At 43.6% G+C, this 23,479-nt stretch overlaps 2 protein-coding genes across 4 annotated transcripts in view; both read left to right on the plus strand.

The window, feature by feature from the left end:
- Window positions 1-677: 677 nt before the first annotated feature.
- LOC311079264 (butyrophilin-like protein 8) lies at window positions 678-17,499 on the plus strand. 3 transcript variants are annotated; one of them, XM_084108524.1, is made up of 8 exons: window positions 678-871; window positions 987-1,043; window positions 13,009-13,368; window positions 15,482-15,610; window positions 15,696-15,716; window positions 15,954-15,992; window positions 16,372-16,413; window positions 16,517-17,499. In XM_084108524.1, the coding sequence occupies exons 2-8, from the start codon at window positions 989-991 to the stop codon at window positions 17,155-17,157; spliced, it is 1,287 nt and encodes a 428-aa protein (XP_083964650.1). In that variant the 5' UTR covers window positions 678-871; window positions 987-988; the 3' UTR covers window positions 17,158-17,499. The 3 variants fall into 3 exon arrangements, with proteins under 3 accessions (XP_083964650.1, XP_083964651.1, XP_083964652.1); XM_084108525.1 differs by having other exon boundaries at window positions 15,491-15,610; XM_084108526.1 differs by lacking the exon at window positions 15,954-15,992.
- A 940-nt stretch (window positions 17,500-18,439) lies between these two features.
- Window positions 18,440-23,479, plus strand: part of LOC311079258 (butyrophilin subfamily 2 member A1-like) — a 29,400-nt gene continuing 24,360 nt past the window's right edge. Inside the window, exons 1-3 of the mRNA XM_084108515.1 lie at window positions 18,440-18,534; window positions 18,766-18,911; window positions 19,028-19,081. Of these exons, the coding sequence (XP_083964641.1) occupies window positions 19,030-19,081 (52 nt within the window). The 5' untranslated portion in view covers window positions 18,440-18,534; window positions 18,766-18,911; window positions 19,028-19,029. The remainder of the gene's footprint in view (window positions 18,535-18,765; window positions 18,912-19,027; window positions 19,082-23,479) is intronic.

A 23,479-nucleotide genomic window follows, 5' to 3' on the forward strand; every position in this document is an offset into this window, starting at 1 on the left:
ACACATCTTCCTTAGTAGTTAACAGTAGCAAAGAAGTAGTTAATGAAGAATTACCTATTAGTTCTTCAATAATTCCCTATTAGTTATGCAGTAAGAACAGTATACTAAAGTGTTACCAAGAAGATTGTAACTGTTGCACTGTCTCTTTGATGCTCTGGCTCTCTCTTCTTATTCTCTGGGTCCCTCTCTCTCTCTCTCTCTCTCTCTCTCTCTCTCTCTCTCTCTCTCTCTCTCTCTCTCTCTCTCTCTCAGGTAACATTTTACATATATGCTGGGTAAAATTATTGGTTTTTATCATCTCATACATCTATTTTGTAACTATTTTTAGTGTAACCATAACCATATTTTGGCATTAAACTTTTTCAATTACAAATAATGTGCTAACTAGTTGTGATTTGGTATTGACTTTGAAGTGCTACCTATTGCAATACAATATCGTCACTCTCTATAGCAACGCTCTCCCACATATTAAGCTATTGTAACTGCGCTTATTTCTGTCGTTGGTATAAGTAGCAGTGAGTGGAATAGACAAGAAATGTGCAGTTTTCTACAATCTTGCTAATAACGTTTCTTTAGTCATTCTGCAGTCTTGCAGCTTGAACCACTGCAGGAGATCCACCCTTACACACACACATGTGCAAATACACACATACTGACTGAGTGTTCTGATGACGTCTGTGTTTCATTGAGGATCATTAAACTGACGTTAAAGTGAAAGTAAAGCAGGAGGGAAAACAGGAGCACGTTTGATTCTCACTAAATTCCGTCTGCTTTTATGAATTATATTTATATATTAATGTGCTGAATGTGTCTAATGGCTCAAATTCATCGTAATTAACACTGTGATTTAACGGACGAGTCTTTGTCTCCGGTGAGTTTCTGTTTCCTCACTGAACACGACAGTCTGATTTATTATATCTCTCATATTATTTGTGTGTTTCTGGAGAAATCTGGATTTTGTTTTATTTGAGTCTGTGTTTTCTCAGAAATGATGTCGATTATTATCATCGCTTTACTGGTGAATCTCCTCATAGAAACTTCTGGTAAGAAACAAAACACGTTTGGATTTCATTCATTTTTACGGCTTTAATATTCCACACAAACCAAATGAAATCAACAAATGTTCATATTTATCGAGTAATTTGTATATGTGAACACTTTCTATTATTATTGCACTATAGATTAAATATTACGCAGACATGGAAGATTATTTACAATAGGTTATTTGAGACACAGTCTGTCTTATCTCTAACTCCACTCCTTCAATATTCAATATCAGAGTCTAAAGTTCAAAAATAACCCTGGTTAAACATTCACTGTTTGCAATGCTTACATGTATTTCTAACCTGTGCAAAACTGCTCCAGATTTAGATCCACAATGACTAGTAAATATAATGAATAAATACAGTATATAGGCCTACATCAGGTTCAGCAGCATTTTTTAGTTTTGTAAAAGCACTTTTATAATTACCTTGTAAAATGTGTTTTATATGTCTAATATTTAAATTTAATCAATTAATTTAATCCAACAGAATTTCTGTTGCCAATAAAATTTGATCAGCATCAACACAAGCCATCTTTACACTGCCAATGTGGCACAGAATGGCATGTTTAGACACAGACTGTTTAATGCTGCTCAGGGGTGGCATTAATGTATTTACACAACAATTGCATAATATAATGGGATCAATGTAATTTTAAATTGGCTACATAAAGTAGGCCTATATAAATGATAAAATTAAACAATAGGATCTAATTACAGGGTAGGGCTATTGGGGTAGGGCCCTGAAAAAGCGGAACGAGATGCTGCGCTGCTTAGCGCATTGGGAACGTCTTTAATCGTGACCAGCTGTGAAAATTGTGTGTAAACACGTCGATGGAATCGACTGGAGGTAATATAGCGGTCGGTGACATCATCGGCGCGCACCCGCGACACGAGGCTATAAATAGATGAGCCACAGGTGCATCGTCAGGATATTTTGTCTGAAGAGCAGTCCCGGGACATCTTCAGCACGGCAATGCAGCGCAGCATCTCGTTCCGCTTTTTCAGGGAACAGGGTTACAGACAAGTAACCCGGAACGTTCCCTTTCAAAAGCTACAATCGATGCTGTGCTGCTTAGCGCATTGGGAACGAGAATGCCTACGCCGCTGTGCTTGAAGGTGTCTGGACCTTACGGTTGTGCAGGTGTGCTCACAAGAACGCAAGAAAGCCCTAGACATTAGCTTGTGACGTTGACTCAAGGACGTGAGAGCCCGGAGTGGCATGAACATCCAAGCTATAAAATCTTATGAATGTGTGCGGAGAGGACCAGCCTGCCGCATCACAAACAAATTGTAAGGGGGCACCCCTTGCCAGAGCAGTAGAGGAGGCAACCCCCCTGGTGGAGTGAGCTCTTAGACCCGTTGGCGAAGCTTGGCCGCACGCCTCATAGGCAAGAGCAATAGCATCCCTGACCCAATGTGACATGGTCTGTTTGGTGACCATAACAGACGAACAGTTGCTCTGACTTACGCCACTGGCTAGTGCAGTGGACGTAGGTCTGAAGAGCATGGACTGGGCACAGTCTGTGAGATCTCTCCTGCTCCGACGTTGTGAACGGCGGGGAGCAGAAAGCCTCAAGAGTGACCGGATGTACAGCCGAGAAAGGTACCTTAGGCAGGGAATCAGGATGAGGATGCAAAATCACTTTCACCATTCCTGGGGCAAAGTCTAAGCAGGATGGTGATATTGACAGAGCCTGCATGTCCCCGATTCTTTTTAGAGAGGTTATAGCCATAAGAAAAACCATCTGTAGGGTCAGAATTTTGTCAGACGCTGACTCTAGAGATTCAAAGGGGATCTCAACCAGACCCTCGAGGCTAAGTCCCATAAAGGGATCTTGGTTCTTACGGGAGGCCTCAGTCGTCTGGCCCCACGAATAATGCGAGCGAGCAGAGGATGTCTCCCGAGTGGCACCCTGTCAACCAAGGCGTGGCAAGCCGAAAGAGCGGCCACATAAACCTTGAGAGTGGCGGGGCATGTGCCTGTTGATAATTTTTCCTGCAGGAAGTCCAGAACTGAAGCAATCTGGCAGTTGACCGGATCTGCATTATGTACGACACACCACCTTTCAAAGACACCCCATTTGTTGGCATAACTCTTTCTAGTGGAGCCCTAGCACTTAGAATGGTCTCAATAACGGCAGGCGAAAGCCCAGTGCCCCTCAGTTGGTACCCATCAGGGGCCAAACATGAAGGTTCCACAGGTTGGGCCTGGGATGGAATATCGTGCCCTCCGCCTGGGACAGAAGGTCCCTCCTCTCCGGAATCGCCCATGGCGAGCCGCAGAGGAGAGATATTATCTCCGAGAACCATACGAGGCGCTATCAGTAAGAGGCAAGACCCTTGTTGGCGAACTCTGGCTAGAACTCCCGGGAGCAGAGATACTGGAGGAAATGCATACAGGCGCATTTTGGGCCATGTGTGTGCCATCGCGTCCAGACCCAGTGGGGCTGGGTGACTCAGAGAGACGTAGAGGGGACATTGCGCTGTCTGTTGGGAGGCGAAGAGGTCCACCTCCGCTTCATAAAATCTGGTCCAGATCTGTTTTACTACTTCTGGGTGGAGTTTCCATTCCCCCATTGGCAGTTTCTGTCTGGACAGTAAATCCGCTCCAACATTCAGATGTCCTGGAATGTAAACTGCCCTGAGTGACAGGAACTTGGCCATGAAACCTAAAATTTTTTGGTACTGACGAACAGTGCGATCTTGGTCTAGCCAGACTTTACTCATGGTTAGCCGAATGGTCTCGATTCGAGTGGGAGACAGTTGTGCCCGCATCGTAATCGAATCCCAAACGATCCCGAGATAAGTCGTTCTCTGTGCAGGAGAAAGAACACCTTTCTTGGTATTGAGTCTCAACCTTAGAGAAACTAGATGAGCTAACACAATGTCTCTGTGTTGAAGCGCCACCTTTTGCGATAGTGCTAGTATTAACCAGTCGTCTATGTAATTCAAAATGCGAATGCCCTGGAGTCTTAATGGAACCAGTGCTGCATCCATGCATTTTGTGTACGTGCGGGGTGACAAGGCTAAGCCAAATGGAAGAACCCGAAATTGGTATGCTTCACCCCTGAAAGCGAACCTCAGGAACTTCCTGTGTTGTGGCAATATTTGTATGTGAAAATATGCGTCCTTCAGATCGATCGTGACGAACCAATCGTGACGTTGAATTTGCGACACGACCGTCTTGACGGTTAACATCTTGAACTTGAGCGCATTGACTGTACGGTTTAACTGACTGTACTGCCTCGAAGATCTAAGATTGGACGCAACCCCCCGTCCTTCTTGGGAACCAGGAAGTATCTGCTGTAATAAAACATCACGCGCCGATGCACACAAATCAGTGACTAACGTTACTAACCTGCTGACTCCGACCTCGTCTACTCTGTGCGTTTCTCAGCATCGGTCCCGAGCGCCGAGGTCGCGATCAGCCATGGTCTCGTTCACTCCGGCTCCAACACGCCACCACGAAGCCTGGGTGGTTCCGCAGCGGAAGACGCGAGTCAGGCCCAGACCAAAACTCTCTCCGACCCTCCCGGTTTTCGAGCTATCCACACAGAACCGCTTCTCCCCTCTCCGCGAAACAGAACACGATGCTTTGATCATCGGCGATTCCATCGTTCGGCACGTACATGCTACGTTAGGTAAAAGTAAGGTGCACAGTCACTGCTTTCCTGGTGCTCGTGTTTCTGAAATCGCTGCTCGCGTTCCCGAGATTCTGAACGATGACGAGCGCGTCGGAACTGTGGTCCTGCACGCGGGAGTGAACGACATCAGGCTGCGCCAGACGGAGATTCTGAAAAAAGACTTCAGGAATCTGATCGATACGGTACGCAGCACATCGTCCTAAACAACGATTATTGTGTCAGGACCGCTTCCCACGTACCGACTAGGACATGAAAAATTTAGTAGATTGTTCGCGCTAAATGAATGGTTAATGTCATGGTGCAATGAGCAGAAACTGCTCTTTCTAAATAATTGGAATCTGTTTTGGGAGCGTCCTAGGCTTTTCCGTGCTGATGGCTTACACCCAAGCAGATTCGGAGCAGATCTTTTGTCGGATAACATCTCCAAAATGTTAAATACTTTTTGACTAGTAACCAAAAGTCCAAATCATAGTCTCTGCTGCACCAATTTAACTGATATAAATACTAGTGTTGAACATTGCATAGAAACTGTGTCTATTCCTCGTTTAGTGAGACCAAATAATAAATCTACTGCAGGATCTAGGAACAATCTAATTGTTATTAAACCAGAAAATGTTGCTATTAGTAAACAAAAACAATTTTTAAAGCTAGGTCTTCTAAACATTAGATCACTCACACCTAAGGCAGTTATTGTAAATGAAATAGTCACGGATAATAGCTTCGATGTACTTTGCCTTACTGAAACCTGGCTTAAACCAAATGATTATTTTGGTCTAAATGAGTCTACTCCATCTGGATACTCCTATAAGCACAAGCCCCGTCTGATTGGTCGTGGCGGCGGTGTTGCAACAATCTATAGAGATATTCTCAATGTTACTCAGAAAACGGGTTATAAGTTTATTTCGTTTGAAGTACTTGTACTAAATGTTACGCTCTTAGATGTTAGAAAAACAGCCCTATTATCTCTAGCCTTGGCTACCGTATATAGACCGCCTGGGCCTTACGCTGATTTCCTAAAAGAGTTTGCAGATTTTCTCTCAGACCTATTAGTCAATGTAGATAAAGCATTAATTGTTGGAGATTTTAACATACATGTAGACAATCCAAATGATGCGTTAGGGGCTGCGTTTACAGATTTATTAAACTCCTTTGGGGTCAAGCAAAACGTCACCGGACCAACTCATCGTCTTAATCACACACTCGATTTAATTATATCATATGGAACCGATCCAACTGATATAGATATCATTCCACAAAGTGATGATGTCACTGACCATTACATGGTAACTTGCATATTACGTACTGCTGTAATATGTCATGCGGCGCCGCGTTATCGACCAGGCAGAACAATCCTTCCATCCACCATAGATAATTTCTCAAATTGCTTATCTAATCTGTCTCATCTGCTGCCTGAACCCAAACAAACAGATGAACTAGAAGAACTAACTAGCACTATGAGCACCATTCTCTCTAGAACATTGGATGTTGTTGCACCTATTAAATTAAAAAAGGTCAGAGAGAAAATTAAAGCACCATGGTACAACAATACTACGCATGTTCTAAAGAGAGAAACCCGTAATTTAGAGCGTAAATGGAAAAAAAAACTAATTTAGAGGTCTTTAGAATCGCGTGGAAAGACAGTATGTCACGTTATAAAAAGGCCCTTAAAGCGGCCAGGGCTGAGCACCTCCGCAAACTAATAGAAAATAATCAAAATAATCCTAGGTTTTTATTTAACACCGTGGCTAGACTAACAAATAAACAGAAGTCACCCGAACGAAATATCCCTTTACAGTTCAGTAGTAATGATTTCATGAACTTCTTCACTGAGAAAATAGAAAGCATCAGAACCACAATTGTAAACGTTCAATCTTCAATCGCGCCTTATAATTCAGCCTCAATTATCACCCCTCAAGAACAATTACAGTGCTTTACAACTATAGAACAAAAAGAGTTAAATAAACTTATCACTTCATCTAAAACAACAACATGTTTATTAGATCCTATACCAACTAAACTACTGAAAGAAGTGTTACCTGTAGTGGAAGAGCCTCTCAATATTATTAACTCATCTTTATCTTTAGGTCATGTTCCAAGAACATTTAAACTGGCAGTTATAAAACCTCTCATTAAGAAACCACAATTAGATCTTAATAATCTAGCAAATTATAGACCAATTTCAAATCTCCCATTTATGTCTAAAATACTAGAAAAAGTTGTGTCCGCTCAACTGGGCTCTTTCTTACAAGAAAATGATATCTATGAAAAGTTTCAGTCTGGATTCAGACCGCATCACAGCACTGAAACTGCGCTCGTTAAAATCACAAATGATTTACTTTTAGCTTCTGACCAAGGCTGTTTCTCAATACTAGTTTTACTTGATCTAAGTGCTGTGTGCGATACTATAGATCACACAATACTCTTAGATCGACTACAAAATTATACGGGTGTTCAAGGACAAGCATTAAGCTGGTTCAAATCATACCTATCTGACCGCTACCATTTTGTCTCTTTAAATGGAGAAAAATCGATCATAACTCCAGTAAACTATGGAGTGCCGCAGGGATCTGTGTTGGGCCCTCTGTTATTCTCAATATATATGCTGCCACTTGGAAATATTATAAGGAAACATGGAATTAGTTTCCATTGTTATGCTGATGACACTCAAATATATATTTCATCACGGCCGGATGAAAACGCTAAATTATCCAAATTGACAGAATGTGTTAAAGATATCAAAGATTGGATGACGCGTAATTTTCTTTTATTAAATCCAGACAAGACAGAGGTAATACTTATCGGTTCAAAAAACCGCCCACAAAACCTCTCACAATACAATTTTAACATCGTAGGATGTCCTGTTACTTTATCCTCTACAGTAAAAGACCTGGGTGTTATACTCGATTGCAACCTGTCTTTTGAAAATCATATTTCATATGTTACAAGAACAGCCTTTTTCCACCTTAGAAACATTGCTAAGCTACGTAATATGCTATCAGTTTCCGATGCAGAAAAGTTAGTTCATGCATTCATGACCTCGAGACTAGATTACTGTAATGCTTTATTAGCTGGTTGTCCTGCATCCTCAATAAACAAGCTACAGTTAGTCCAAAATGCAGCCGCTAGAGTTCTTACTAGATCAAGAAAATATGATCATATAACACCGATTTTATCATCACTGCATTGGTTACCTATAAAGTTCCGTATCAATTACAAGGTATTGCTACTGACTTATAAAGCCCTAAACGGCTTAGCTCCAGTCTATTTAACGGATCTTCTATCGCCCTATAATCCATCGCGCTCTTTAAGATCACTAAATTCGAGGCTTTTGGTCATACCTAGGATATCCAGATCCACCAAAGGAGGGAGAGCATTTTCACATTTAGCTCCGAAACTCTGGAATAGCCTTCCTGATACTGTTTGTTGCTCAGACTCGCTCTCCCAGTTTAAAACTAGATTAAAGACGCATCTCTTCAGCCAGGCATTCATATAACATTTTAAATCTTACTGTTCAAACTACAATCTGGCCTCTAGTTCATAAATGCCAGAGGAGAACTGGCCCCCGACTGAGCCTGGGTTCTCCCAAGGTTTTTTTTCTCCATTGGGTCACCTGATGGAGTTTTAGGACACCATTAGGTCACTTGATGGAGTTTTCGGTTCCTTGCCACTGTTGCCTTTGGCTTGCTCAGTTGGGGATATTTTGGGGATATTAATTTAATTTTATCAATCAATAAATTTACACTAGAAACAACCTTGTTGTGTTATTTTGGTTTAATGCTGTGAAGCTGCTTTGATGCAATCTGTATTGTGAAAAGCGCTATACAAATATACTTGACTTGACTTGACTTAATAGCCCGACTGCCTCTATGGAAGAGGAACATGTTCTATGGCCTCTTTGCTCAGAAGAGTTTGTAGCTCTTGCGACAGTACATGCATCAGCTCCGGTCTCACGGACGTGGATACCACGCCGTTGGGCTATGAATAAAGTGGATTCTGTATCCTATCTGTACTGTGCTTAATACCCACGCAGAAATGCCTGGCAGAAGTTTCCACGTTTCCAAGTTTCTCTCAATTTTAACACTTCCTTTTGAGGGGATGTTAGATGTTCCGTGTCCTGGATGACAGCAGGAAGCAACGGAACATCTAACAATTCGCTGGAAACCGCTGCCCCCCCGAAGCACCAGAGGTGGCGGGGATGGAGAGGTTTCGTGGGGGTAACGAGAAGGGGCGGTCAGATGTAATACGGGCCCCGTCTCGCGGGGGGGCTACCCACACCACACTGGGCGCCAGACCATCAGGACTTCTTCTTTCTGTTGATGATAGTCTTAAGGTCTGGCTTAGGAGGTTGCTGAGCGCGACGAGCCTGTCCCCAGTTCTTACTAGGGGGAGCACGGTTCGCCACACTCTGCTTTTTCACCTCCCTAGATCTTGAAGGACCGGGAGAGGTTGGGTGGCCGATGGCTCCTCCCCTTGAGTGCGGCGAGGAAGGAACTGAACAAACGCCTCCTCATGTCTCTTAACCTCTCTGAACCTGGAGACTACTGTGTTGACCGAGTCGCCAAACAGGCCAGAGGGAGAGACCGGGGAGTCCAGAAGAAAAACACGGTCCTTATATTTTATCCCCGTGAGGTTGAGCCACAGGTGCCTCTCCGTGCTAACGCAGACATACAGATGTGGCCTTTAGAAACGCGCGTTTTCTCCCGCGGCATTCGGCAATTCGTCTCGCATAGTCTCGCAGAATTCTTCAAGTTCTTTCGGGGGGGCCTACTTAAAAAATCCCTCAATGTGTTTCGCTTCACAGAATATCCACCAGGTGGCGCATAAAAAACAACTTTACATTCGATTTTTTAGTTTACTTCACATTAAGTCATGATTGTGAGAAAACATCCACGATAAAATATAAATTATAAATAGTAATAGACACAAATATTTACAGTAGGCTACTGTATTATACAGACATTTGAAAATATTTGTAAATGCAAAAGGTTCGTCAAAATTGTCTTAAGACAAGAAGGGGTATTGGACAACGTTTACGAATTTTTATATGCTTTGTCATTGCTGTGGTTTCCAGGAGATGAGTGCATGCAGAATATTTAACATTGCTTTTATTAAAACAGCATAGTGACGTTCTTGCCAGCGCAAAACTTTTTTGTACAACTATTAAGATGATTGTGCATGCAATGCGCATTTATATAAGTGCAACAGAGAATTTAGTGTGAGCATAATACATGTGACTCTGCCTGTAAAAACCCAGCAGTATTTTTTTTTTATATATATATAGGCTACACAAAATCATCCTAACATAATGAAAGGCTTAAATAATGCGACTTACCCAGACTCTTAATTCGTGCAGATATTTCTTGTGTGATTGTTCTTGTGCAGATATTTCTTGTGAGGTAATGTTGCAGCACAACGCGTAGCATTTATATTTTGGGCGCATCTGATTTGCCATTACATTATTAATAAATATTTTAATTGAACTGTCTTAATGCATTAAGCATAAAGATTTTTCCACGTTAGTCTCAGAATGTCCGGGGTTGGTTTGCGGTCTTGCCGACAGTTTGTAAATCTTCTAAATATTCATATTCACAAATTCCATACAAAGGGTGATCAACAGTTATGACTTCTAAAATAAAATAAAAAATGCGAACACGAAAAATAAAATAAAATGAATATTATAATGTTTTTTTTTTTTGTTGGGTCAGACAATGATTACCAAATTTCTCTCTCATATTGCTCCTCATAACCACTGAAAACGGTAAAAAAAAAAAAATCGAACCAAAAGTCAAATTAATATGGATGGAAGTTAAAAGTGGTGGGTACAAAATGACTCGTGACGAAATCTGGTGGGTGCGTACCCACCGTCCCCACCGAAATCGACGCCTATAGGGAAACATGATAATATAAAAAGTACTGTACAGTAATGCAGAAAAGCGCATTACAACCATGTTAAAGCTATTTAAAACGTTAAGATGCAAAAAGGAACTAAAGATAATGATATTGCGCAAATGCTCTCGGTCTCTTCAAAGGTCTTCGCAAATTATTGTGTTATAAGACTCAGTTATCATACATCACATCTCTTCTACTGTAAGTACACAGAAAAAAAAAGACAAATGATGCGCGTTTGAGTCGGATTTTTATGAAGAATATGTGACTGTTTATGTAACTGGCAAAAGAAAACATTGTCTTCGTCATACTTCGTCAACTCAGTATGGCCACATGAAACACGACTGCCATCTACAGGTTTTAGTATTTCCTGCGTCCAACACCTAATCCCCCTTCTGCACAATCCCGCAGAATTTCGGAAGTGCTCGCGGCATTCTTCTCTCTGAGACGCGCATTTTTAAAGGCCACATCTGTAGAACGGCCGATGGCACAGGCCGTCTGTTTAGTGGCACGGAGAGACAAGTCTGTGGCTCAGCGCAGTTCAGAAAACACTTCCTCATCTATCGTTGTGCCTGCACTCAAGTCCTTCAAGAGGTCAGCCTGGTACGCCTGTAACACAGCCATTGTGTGCAGCGCAGCACCAGCCTGACCTGCAGCTTGGTAAGCTTTACCCACGAGAGCCGATGTTGTTCTGCATGGCTTCGTGGGGAGGGTAGGTCTCTTAAGCGAAGATGCAGACCCAGGTGAGAGATAGCTGGCGAGCGTCTCTTCAACCCGAGGCATCTTCGCATACCCCTGCGCCTTCGAACCCACGATAGTCGAAAAAGTCGACGTCGAGGGAACAAAGACACAAGAGGTATATGGTTTTCTCCATGATTTAGAGATTCATGGAGGTGCTCGAAGAAGGGGAGAGACTAATGTTGCGGTCCCTCCCCCCTGCCACCGGACAGAAACCTATCCTCAAGCTTACTGCGTTTGGGGGTCTCTTGTTCGCGAGGCCAGTCAAGCTGCAATCTGGCCACCGCACGAGTAATAACCCTGAGTAATTCCTCGACGGACTTATCAACGTGCGAGGAATGCTCAGAGGTTGGCTGCTCGAAGTCCGTAGAGAGAGATTCATCATCGTCCCCTGCGTGAGCCGAAGAAGCACCAGGGACTTCGGGATCACTCGAGGGAACTTGTGGATCTGGTGAGCGAGCAAGCAAAAGGGACGACCCGTCTCTTGCTCGTCAGCCAAATCGATTTGGGAGCCCCACGATGTTAATGCGGGTGCGGACTGAAAGTAGCCAAGATGAGCACGAAGCATCTTAACTGTGAACAGTTCACAATGCTCGCACTCTCCTGACTCCAATGCAGCGGCCGCATGCTCCTCCCCCAAACACACAAAGCAGTAAGCGTGTGTATCCAGTTCTGACATAGGACGAGAACATGGAGGGATACAGCGCTTACTTTGCTGACTCATTTCTCTTTTTGACTTTTAAACTCTTTTATTAGATTGTTCAGAGATGAGAAAGAAAAAAAATCTGCACACTGCCAGATGTAAAACTAAATAACTCCTAACCAAGATCTGTAGTAGACAAAGAGGAAATAGATGCTTGCACACTAAGAGGTCTCTGAAGACAAAAGACCTGATGATGCACCTGTGGCTCATCTAATTGTAGCCTCGTGTCGCGGGTGCGCGCCGATGACGTCACCGACATTCACAGCAGGTCACGATTAAAGGCGTTCCCAATGCGCTAAGCAGCGCAGCATCGATTGTAGCTTTTGAAAGGGAACTCCTGTTATGATAAATAATGATGTCTACACTGCATAAAGATTTTTTTATTGACATTGTATCTGAACTTAGTTGTTCATGATGAGAGAATTTGCAGAACGCTTGCTGAACAAAACTCCAGCGTTGCAGATTTCTTCTTCAACAGAGACTAATCTAAACTCCTCTATTTGGCCGTGGATTAATGTGGAAATGTGATTGGTTATAATGCTCAACACTGTAAAAACTGCTTAAAAAGCTTTGATGCAATGTGAGCAGATATGGATGTAATTCTGCAATCAACACTTTTTATTCATGTTCACATTTCACTTTAATCACAACAGTCAATCATTTTAGTTTCTGCACCTGCATCTTAAATTTAAGGCATTTATGTGAGCATTGGGGGCATTTTTACCCCAAGCCCAAATGTGAATCCACTGCAATGAGAAACATAAAACAGCTTGGTTTTAAAGTGACTTCTGTGTGAGCTGTACTTCATACATTGTTACATAATTGACAATAGATAATGGACACTTTTTGCATGCAAATTTTATCTGAAATATTGCTAATGCTATGAGTCACTGTATCTAGTAAAATAAAATAAATACAGTATATACATACATTAAAGACTAATGCATAGTATTTTTTTTTTTGGGGGGGGGGGTGTCTTCTGTGTCTCTCAGAGTCGTTCACTGTTGTGGTTCCTCGTGATCAGACAGTGGCTCATGTCGGGTCCACAGTCACTCTGCCCTGCTGGATCTCTCCTCCTGAGAACGCTGAAGCTCTGGAGATCCGCTGGTACCGTCAAGAGTTCAGCAAACCTGTTCTCCTCTATCAGCATGGGAAGATCCAGGACATCCAGGAGGAATCGTTCAGGAACAGAAGCTCACTAACTCTGTGGTCAGATCAGTCTGGTGGCCTGAAGGATGGAGACGTCTCTCTACGCCTGGAGAAACTCAGGATTCAGGATGAAGGTTCATTTCACTGTTATGTCAGTGGAGAAAGTGCATATGACAGCGGAGAGGTGTTTCTCAAAGTCACAGGTGAGTCAAAACCTACAATTCATGTTTTATGGATCATTAAAGCCTGTAAAGGGGACATTTGTTTTATTGCAAGGGGAAAACATCATTACATGAACTTCCAAATGAATTGAAGAATCTGGGGTTGACTATACTCCTAATCATCCCCATATGTATATATACTAATTGGCTTCATCACTCTGTCTCCTCTCCACCAATAATCGGACAGAGAGGTTGTAGACACTTGCCTCTCATCCCTCGGGAAGAGAGCCAAGCATGAGTGGAGCTTCCTCACTGTAAACTTGACACAGTGATTCATCCCCCTCAAGGGCTGAATTCTGAATCCTAAGCAGACAACGCAGAGCTCATGAGTGTCCTCAGGTGTCAAATAACGAGGACACGGAAGCAAGACAAAATAGCTCAGGCACCCCTTTACACGCACACACTCCTGGACTGCTGTCTGCCAATAAGATTGCCATGTGTATAATAAATGCTGAGGGCGTTCCCCATAGCGTCAACACCAAGATGCAGTGTCGAATTTCCACTTTGAAAGGGAATGTCTTGGTTACTGTTGTATCCCTCGTTCCTTGAAGGAGGGAATGGAGACGTTACGTCGAAAAGACTGACATTATGGGAGCCAAATCACCTTCTAGTGGTAACAAAACAAGCCAATGGACATTAGCAAGTGAGATTTGCATGGCAAGCCACTCCCCCAGACATACGGGTATATAAGCTTGCCAGCAACTCACTCATTTTGTGCTCGTTTGTGCTGAGGAGGCGAGACAGGGTCCCAGCCGTTCAGCGGTGATACGGGGTTGTGGCAGACGGGACATGTCGTCTCAGTTTCCTCCTTCAGGGAACGAGGGTTACAGCAGTAACCAAGACTTTTCCCGATCAGCCGGTCACGTTCGACTTTCCGTGGGCGTGAACGGGGCACAGCGACGAAAGGGAGTGGTGGGAACTTTGGGCACATATCCGGGCTGGGGTTTCAGGATTACGTGAGTCAGCTGACCCAAATTCCAGACAAGTTTCGCTGACCGAAAATGCCTGCAGGTCCCCTACCCTCTTGATAGACATGAGCTCAGTCAGGATCTTAAGCTTGACTGACTGTAGCAGCTCAAAGGGCGCTCTCTGCAGGGCTGTAAGTACAGCGGAGAGGTCCAAAGAGGGGAGAAGACGTGGTCGAGGAGGATTTAGTCTCCAGACACCTCTCAGGAACCTTATGATCAGGTCGTACACTCCCTAAGACCTACTGTCTACTGCTTTGTGATGTGCTGCAATTGCAGCAACATATTCTTTCAAGGCAGAGGGAGACAGCCTTCTCTTAAACCTCTCCGGCAAGTAAGAAAGCACAGAGCTGATCGGGCATTTACGAGGGTCCTCCTGGCGGGGAGGAACACCAATCAATGAACAGTCTCCACTTAAAGACATAAGCTACTTGTAGAGGAGGCTCTGGCTTGAGTGAGAGGAACTAAGGTTTTAATTAGGAATTAATTTAGCAGGGGGGGGGGGGGGGGTCGCCTGGGATATTTCAAAGAAACACAGGGCCAAAAAATGATCCTGCGGTAGGCCACTTAAGTCTGGAAGCCACACATGGAGGTTCCAGAGATCTGGACACGAGTGCTATGAGAAAACAGGTCCTTCCTCAGGGAAATTCCTTAGCTGTCATGAGGAGCATCATGTCCAAAAACCAGGTCCGGTCGAGCCAATAAGGGGCATCCATCAAGACCGGCTCCCCTTTCTCCTGTCCTTGCACAGTGTCTGTGCGAGCAAGCTCACTGGGGGAAATCCCCAGGGCCATCTGTGTGTCAGTGCATCCATGCCGGTCCCCTCGGTCATCATGGAGTAAAGAAGCTGGCAATGGGAGGACTCCGGAGAGGCAAACAAGTCTACCTGTGCATCTCCAAATCAACTCCATATCAGCATGGCAGAGTGACCTGAGCTTCTGCTGAGTTCAGAGGAGGAGATGTTGTGCGAGTTGTGACATGATAGGGAACTTTGTCCAGCATTAAGCCTGGTGTGAACACACATGAATTGAACATGAGCAAAAATGAAAATTTTGTTTTCTTTTAGCATTATTTATTTATATATTTTGCTTTAGAGTTTAGTTAAAAATTATATGGACTTTCTTTCTCAGAACCACCAGATCCACCAGATTCATCACATTCATCAGATCTATGGAAGGCACTTTTCTTCACCCTTCTCATCTGTGCTCTTCTGGGTTTGGTTGGGCTGATCCTGTACAAATACAGACAGAAACTAACAGGTACAATCTGGTTGAAAGATTTCAAAAGAGTTTAGGAGTTTGTTATTATGTTTTATGCATCTCATGTGTTTTATCTGTTTTGCAGGGAAGAAACCAGAAGAACAAAGTAAGTAACATGAACTCATGCCATGTACATCTAAACTCAGTCATGGATCAGACGAAAGCTTTTAGACACAGGATTACTGTGAGAAAATGCCTGTTCTTTTCTGAAAACACTTTCTGATACAGTTAAAGTAGTCTATGGTTTTATGCCAGTCAATGCCGGAGTTGGTTAAATGTGCAATTTAATCTGGAGAAATGATCATTGGTCCAAATTAATCCCTCCAATTTTATTTCATTTTAGTTTGTGAGGATGAAGCTATGGAGAAACTGACAAAAGAAGGTACTTTATTAAATGTTCTTTGATATATTTTTATAAGAACCATAACTGCTGAAGGGACACGCTAATCATTAAATAAACATTTACATGCATGTTGTAGCAGAAGAAAATATGAACATGGTTTGGTGGAAAATAGAATGAACTGAATAATGAAACAGTCAGTTCAGGATCAGGTCTGTCCACATATGTGTTAGTAAAAATGAACTCGATTAACAAATCATTGTCATTTTGTTGCTTTTACAGTCTAACTGTAACATAAGAATTTGCTCACTTTTCATATTTGTTAATTATACTTTTCTCTGTTACACATTGATAACTCTAGATGTCCTCAAAACATTTTTTTTTCTTTTCAAAACATCAAATTGCTTGTTTTTCATTTTAGCTGGGGGAGAGATAACTATAGAAGAACTGAGGAAACATGCAGGTATGACAATCTCATTTACATACATTTCATATGCATATATGTAAATATGATCTCACACACAAGTTTGAGGATTAATAATTGTTGCTTTGTTTTTTCCTCACAGTTCAGATCTCTGTTCACGAACATTATGTATCTCCAGATTTGAGCATTTCTAAGGACCGTAAAATAGTGAGGCACAATAAAGAATATAATCACACTGGAGAGGGATTCCCCTACAGATTATATGCATTTGGAGCCCAAAAATTTAAATATGGCCGTCACTATTGGGAGGTTGCGTTGGCACAAGAAAATAAACCTCCTAAAAACTACTGGTTAATTGGTGTAGTGAAAGATGGAAATTTTCGTTCAAAAGACAAATCTTTTACTCAATCAAACGGTTACTGGTTCTTGTGTTCAGACGGTCCTAATGGCGTTTTCACCAACTCTGATCCACCAGTTAAACTCTCACTGACGCCGAGACCTGAACAACTGGGAGTTCTGTTAGATTATGGTGCCGGTCAGCTGTCATTTTACAGTGTCAAAGAGAGGAAACATCTGCTGACCATGAGCTTCAGATTCACTGGATCAGTCGTTCCGCTGTTTAATCCAGGAGTAGTTGAACAGAGTCCGCTTGTAATTCTGGATTGTCCAGAACCTGTAGAATCAGCTGTAGAGTCCAGTGAACCTTTACTGAGTAACACAGAGGCTACACCGGACGCAAGCGGCGCGATGCAACGCAACAAAAGCAAAAAGAAACCATTATAATCAGTGATGCTGTCTACACTGGATGATGGACAATAGTAAACTGATGCTCTGCTCTATTTCTGATGTACTCCACACACACACACACACACACACACACACACACACACACACTAAAACTGCACTTTTAAGCCTTCTGTTTGTCAGTTCGGTGAGTTTGAGTGACTTTGATCTTAAAAACGAGCGAAATCCCAGCAAATTTAATATAAAATTAAATTTGACATTGTAAGATATATTCAATAGATGGACACTGTACTTTGGGGACATTGAAATACATTTCTTTTATAAACCATATTGTAAATGACATTGAAGTACACTTTGATTGATTTTTTTTGTCATTTTAATAAAAGACACAATAAATAAATAATCAAAATACTTTTGTTTTTTCTTTATAAATGAGATCTTGAGGAGGAAACACACTGAGACTTCAGACATGATGAAGTAAAGTGATGTTCATGAGACACGCAGAAACACACACTTGATTTGATTTAACTGCACCAATGCTTTTGGGGGTCACTGCTGTAAACCTCTTAAATGTGAATTAATTTAAAAGTTCTCTTTCTTTCTCCATTAATCACAGTTGTGGCTCCTTACGGTCGGGACTACATTCTCTTCTGTAAGACTTTCTTTCTTCAGGCAAACACAGGAGGAGATGTTCAGAACTGAAACGGTTGAGCTTTAAAATTATATTAAAAAAAGCACCGTGAACTTATCATAAGAGTAGTGCACATGACTTGTGTGCTGTATTCTAAGTGTTCTGAAGTTATATGATACTTCTGTGTGATGAACAGAACTTGATCTCGACACTAAAGAGCAGCAGTCTGGATATAAACTCCAGACTCAACCGCAGGAATGAATGACACCTGATATGCAGTGATGTTTGAGATGTTTGAGATGCCTGTCCAAACACTGTCCTCCTCCTTCATGACTCCTGATTTCTTGCTCTTCTTCTTTTGGGCTGGTTTGGGGGCGGAGCTGTCAGCTGATTGGCTGGATTTGATGCTGTCAGAATGAGAAAATGCAGGAATGTGAGAAACTCATGAACTGAAAATGAAAGTTTCTGTTGCATGTTTCCTTACCAGAACTGATGCTTGATCGTGGCTGATAAGGACAAAAATTAAATTAACCCATATGGCAACAATTAATTTCTACTCCTTGTTCAGAAAAAAATACAATATATTGCTCCATGAGAATTAAAAGGGCAGGCCTTAAGGTAGCCAATGATGTGCTGGTTTTAAGTCACATGACATTTGAATGTCCTTCCAGAACTCTCTTTCCCACCGTCACACTGAAGACTGTTAATGTGCTCAAGAAATTACTCTATTAACCTCATTTCTAAATCTCTTCTCAAGGGGGATTTTTATGAAGCATCTTTGATAAGTAAATTATATATTTTTATGCACAAATCAACTTTGTCTAACATAGTTTTACTGTAAATTGAGAAAATGGCAACGCTGTACCACAGTAGAATTGCAGTAATGTATTTCTACATTGGGATTTTTTATAGATAGTAGCATCAACAATATGATTGCAGTTATTTATTTATTTGAAGTGTTTATTGTAGTATAGTTGTATTTATGTATAAATAACAAATTGATTTCTTCTTTTCAGAAAATGAATACAGCAAAAAATCAGGTGCACGTTTGATAGATTCAGATTTCCGTCGATTTTTTCCGTTTATTTTGACTCTATTATTGAGTTGAACGCGTAACAGCTCATCTTCAGATCTCTGTGATTTAACAGAGTCTTCTTCTCCGGTGAGTTTCTGTTCCTCGATGAACACGACAGTCTGATTTATTATTTCTCTCACATGATTCATGTGTTTCTGGAAAATATCCCGTAGTGTTTTATTTGAGTGTCTGTATTTTCACAGGAATGTTGACTATTATTGTCGCTGTTCTGGTGAATCTCTTCATAGAGACTTCTGGTAAGAACATGTTTAATAATAATAAACTGTATTTCATATGGTGTCTTTAAAGCAGCTTCTCAAGGCACTTTACACTATAAAACAGACATAATTTTGCACACATTGAGTGTAGTTTTAGGAACCCATGCAAGAAGTGCGTTGTAATCAATGTGTTAAAACACAAAAGTATTGATAAGCTTTTCAGTCACAAAAAAAAAGAAAAAAAAAAGGACAAAGTAGCAATATTTCTGAAATGAAAAAAAGGAATTCTTAACAGTATGGGTCAAAAGACAAACTTGAATCAAATATAACTTCTAAAAAAAAAATTACAATAGTTTACATGCAATGAGTAGCCTAGTTTTGGTTGTTGTTGGTGGCGTTATTGCATTGTTATGCCTACAATGCAAAATTGTTCCCTCGCGATTGGAAGCTCCTGTAGCGCCGCATACGCATTTCAAAACATCGCAACGTGAAATGCCACAAAAAGCGGTTTGTGAAGGTCTTAGTGAGTTAGGAGTCCTCTCGACTTCTTTTAAGCTGTCCCAGGCTTAGGTGCTACTTTTAGGGCTAAAATGCTTCGTGAATTACTCTTAGTCAAAAAAAAATAGGAGTCCTAAAGTTACGAGTGACACGCCCATTATTTTTAGGAGTTGCTCCTAAATTCGCCAGTTAGAGCTACTTTTAACCTTAAAATTCTTTGTGAATACGGCCCCTGATCTCTAGGTTTTCTCAGAGGAAACGTGTCTTTAAAGCAGCTTCTCAAGGCACTTTACACTATAAAACAGACATAATTTTGCACACATTGAGTGTAGTTTTAGGAACCCATGCAAGAAGTGCGTTGTAATCAATGTGTTAAAACACAAAAGTATTGATAAGCTTTTCAGTCACAAAAAAAAAGAAAAAAAAAAGGACAAAGTAGCAATATTTCTGAAATGAAAAAAAGGAATTCTTAACAGTATGGGTCAAAAGACAAACTTGAATCAAATATAACTTCTAAAAAAAAAAAAAATTTAGTTTGGAACAGAGCCATCTAAATTTAACATTAGTGAACCAGCTTTACGGAGCTGATGATGAGAGACAATAAGCAAAACCTCTTAACACTATTAAGGCTCATCCATATTTATATCTCAGAAATACAATGTGAGAGAAAAGAAACATCCACATTTTGACCAGGATTGGAGTGGATATAAATCTGAGTCTCATCTGCACAGAAGTGATCATTACGCCTGAGTGTTCTTAAGAGCAATCCAGGAGGATATATATAAATGATAAAAATTAAGGGGCTTAAAACCGAACCCTGGGGGACGCCAGTCAATCTCAGACCTGAAGCCACTCATAAAAACAAACTGGTAGCGGTCAGAGAGATAAGATCTAAACCAGGTTAAAACAGTCTCAGAAACACCAAAGACAGTTTCAAGATGGTTGAGTAAGAGGTTGTGATTGACAGGTTTGGATTTCATTCAGTTTTATGGCATATATTCCAAACACACCATTCCTGATAGATCAACAAATGTTGATATTTATGGAGTAGGCCTAAATCATATATGTGAACTCTTTCAATTGGATATTATGGCACTGGGTTACAATGCTTAGACATGGAAGGTTATTAGGTCAATGTGACACCAACCAAGCTAACTAATTTTTGTTCTAAGAACGTTTTCCAAACATTTTGTTTTGGTTATGGAAACGTTAAAGTGTCCAGTTTTCTTAATGTTAGAGGAGCGTTTTATAAAAGTTTAGTATGATGTTCTTGAAACATTCTTTCAACTTACTTTTTATCAACAACTCAACATTCTAGTAATGTTGATTTGTAACATTCCAAGAACATTAAAACATCCCACTTCCTTAATGTTAACAGAATGTCTTTTAACTCCACAAACAGCATTACCAGCTTCACTTATTACTTGTCACATGCCTGTCCTGTCTCGTGTAGCACATGTGGTGTTTGTGTTCCTGTCTCTGTTTTGACCCCACCCTCCTTGTTATCTCATTATTGGCTTCATTTGTCCCACCTGTTCCTTCATTATCCTGCCTGATTTGTTCCCTTTTATAAGCTCCTTTGTGTTTGCAGTCTTTGTCAGATTGTTGTCTGGTTTACGTCTCCCGCTTCATGTGTAACCCTGGTATGTGTTGTTTCTAAAGTTGTTGTTTTGTTGAGTTCTTGTTTTTCCCCTTGTGGGTTTTTGGTTTCGATTTCTGTTTCAGTTTGTTAATAAATTCTTTTTCTGCAATTGAGTCCTTCCCTTAGTTTTCTTTAGTTTTCATGACAGAACGATCCGACCATGTCTAGGATTAAGCAGAAAGAGTCACGTCACCCACCAGGCCCTCCTGTCTCGTGCCCCCACTACCAACGCATTGTACGTTTCCAGTCATTAAGTGCCCTCCGCCAACAAGGAACTGACCTGAGGAAGTTCGCTAGGGAATTCCTTAGAGCGGTGGAGGGTTTAAGACTTAATAACGGGCCTCTTAAGGACCTTTTTTTTACGCTCTTAATGAGCCAATGGACTGGGTTCTCAGGAGGGCGTATGATGGGTGTACCTTTGAGGCTATGGTGGAGGGTCTTGCTCGCTTTCAGGAGCGGGAGGCCAGGAAGGTGGCCCCTGTTCCAGTGGTCCCGAGTCCGGTGGTCCCGAGTCCGGTGGTCCCGAGTCCGGTGGCTCCTAACACGGAGACCATCCCGGAGGTGACTGCCGTCCCTGACGCGCCACCCAGGCGTCTTGCTCTGCCCGCGCCGCCCAGGCATCTTGCTCTGCCCGCGCCGCCCAGGCATCTTGCTCTGCCCCACCGCCCAGGCGTCTTGCTCTGCCCGCACCGCCCAGGCGTCTTGCTCTGCCCCACCGCCCAGGCGTCTTGCTCTGCCCCACCGCCCAGGCGTCTTGCTCTGCCCGCACCGCCCAGGCGTCTTGCTCTGCCTGCGCCGCCCAGGCGTCTTGCTCTGCCCCACCGCCCAGGCGTCTTGCTCTGCCCGCACCGCCCAGGCGTCTTGCTCTGCCCCACCGCCCAGGCGTCTTGCTCTGCCCCACCGCCCAGGCGTCTTGCTCTGCCCCACCGCCCAGGCGTCTTGCTCTGCCCGCACCGCCCAGGCGTCTTGCTCTGCCCCACCGCCCTGGCGTCTTGCTCTGCCCCACCGCCCAGGCGTCTTGCTCTGCCTGCGCCGCCCAGGCGTCTTGCTCTGCCCCACCGCCCAGGCGTCTTGCTCTGCCCCACCGCCCAGGCGTCTTGCTCTGCCCCACCGCCCAGGCGTCTTGCTCTGCCCCACCGCCCAGGCGTCTTGCTCTGCCCGCACCGCCCAGGCGTCTTGCTCTGCCCCACCGCCCAGGCGTCTTGCTCTGCCCCACCGCCCAGGCGTCTTGCTCTGCCCGCACCGCCCAGGCGTCTTGCTCTGCCCCACCGCCCTGGCGTCTTGCTCTGCCCCACCGCCCAGGCGTCTTGCTCTGCCTGCGCCGCCCAGGCGTCTTGCTCTGCCCCACCGCCCAGGCGTCTTGCTCTGCCCGCACCACCCAGGCGTCTTGCTCTGCCCCACCGCCCAGGCGTCTTGCTCTGCCTGCGCCGCCCAGGCGTCTTGCTCTGCCCCACCGCCCAGGCGTCTTGCTCTGCCCGCGCCGCCCAGGTGTCATGCTCTACTGGCCCCGCCCGAGCTGCTCGCACTGCCTGCACCACCCCAGCGATCCGTCACGTCTGCTCAGCCAGAGACTGTTCACGTCACGTCTGCCCAGCCAGAGACTGTTCACGTCACGTTTGCCGAGCCTGTGTCTTCGGACAAGATGGCCGTCACAGAGACTGTTCACATCACGTCTGCCGGGCCTGTGTCTTCGGACAAGATGGCCGCCAAAGAGACTGTTCACGTCACGTTTGCCGAGCCTGTGTCTTCAGACAAGATGGCCGACGCCGACCCTGTTCACGTCACGTTTGCCGAGCCTGTGTCTTTGGACAAGATGGCCGCCACAGAGACTGTTCACGTCACGTCTGCCGAGCCTGTGTCTTCGGACAAGATGGCCGCCGCCGAGCCGGTGTCTGTTCCTGAGCCGGTGGTGTCTGTTCCTGAGCCGGTAAGCCACCCGAAAGGTCGTCTCCGCCATGGCCGCCTGAGGGGTCGTCTCCGTCATGGCCACCCGACGGGTCGTCTCGGCCCTGGCTGCCTGCACAATCTCCTCTGCCCTGGCCGCCCGAGGGAGAGTTTCTGCCCTGGCCGCCAGATGGACTGACATTTCCGCCCTGGCCTCCCGAACTCTGTGGTCCGCCCTGGCCTCCTGAACTCTGTGGTCCGCCCTGGCCTCCTGAACTGTCCATTTCCCCTGCTCCACCCTGGTCTGTCCTTCCTGTTCCCCCTGTTCCATCCTGGTCTGTCCCTCCCATCCCGCCCTGGTCCGTCCCTCCCGTCCCTAGTGGAGCGTCTGGTAGCCGCTCCGTAAGGAGGGG

Source organism: Abramis brama (assembly GCF_963993115.1).
Source record: "Abramis brama genome assembly, chromosome: 3".
NCBI classification, from domain to species: Eukaryota; Metazoa; Chordata; class Actinopteri; order Cypriniformes; family Leuciscidae; genus Abramis; species Abramis brama.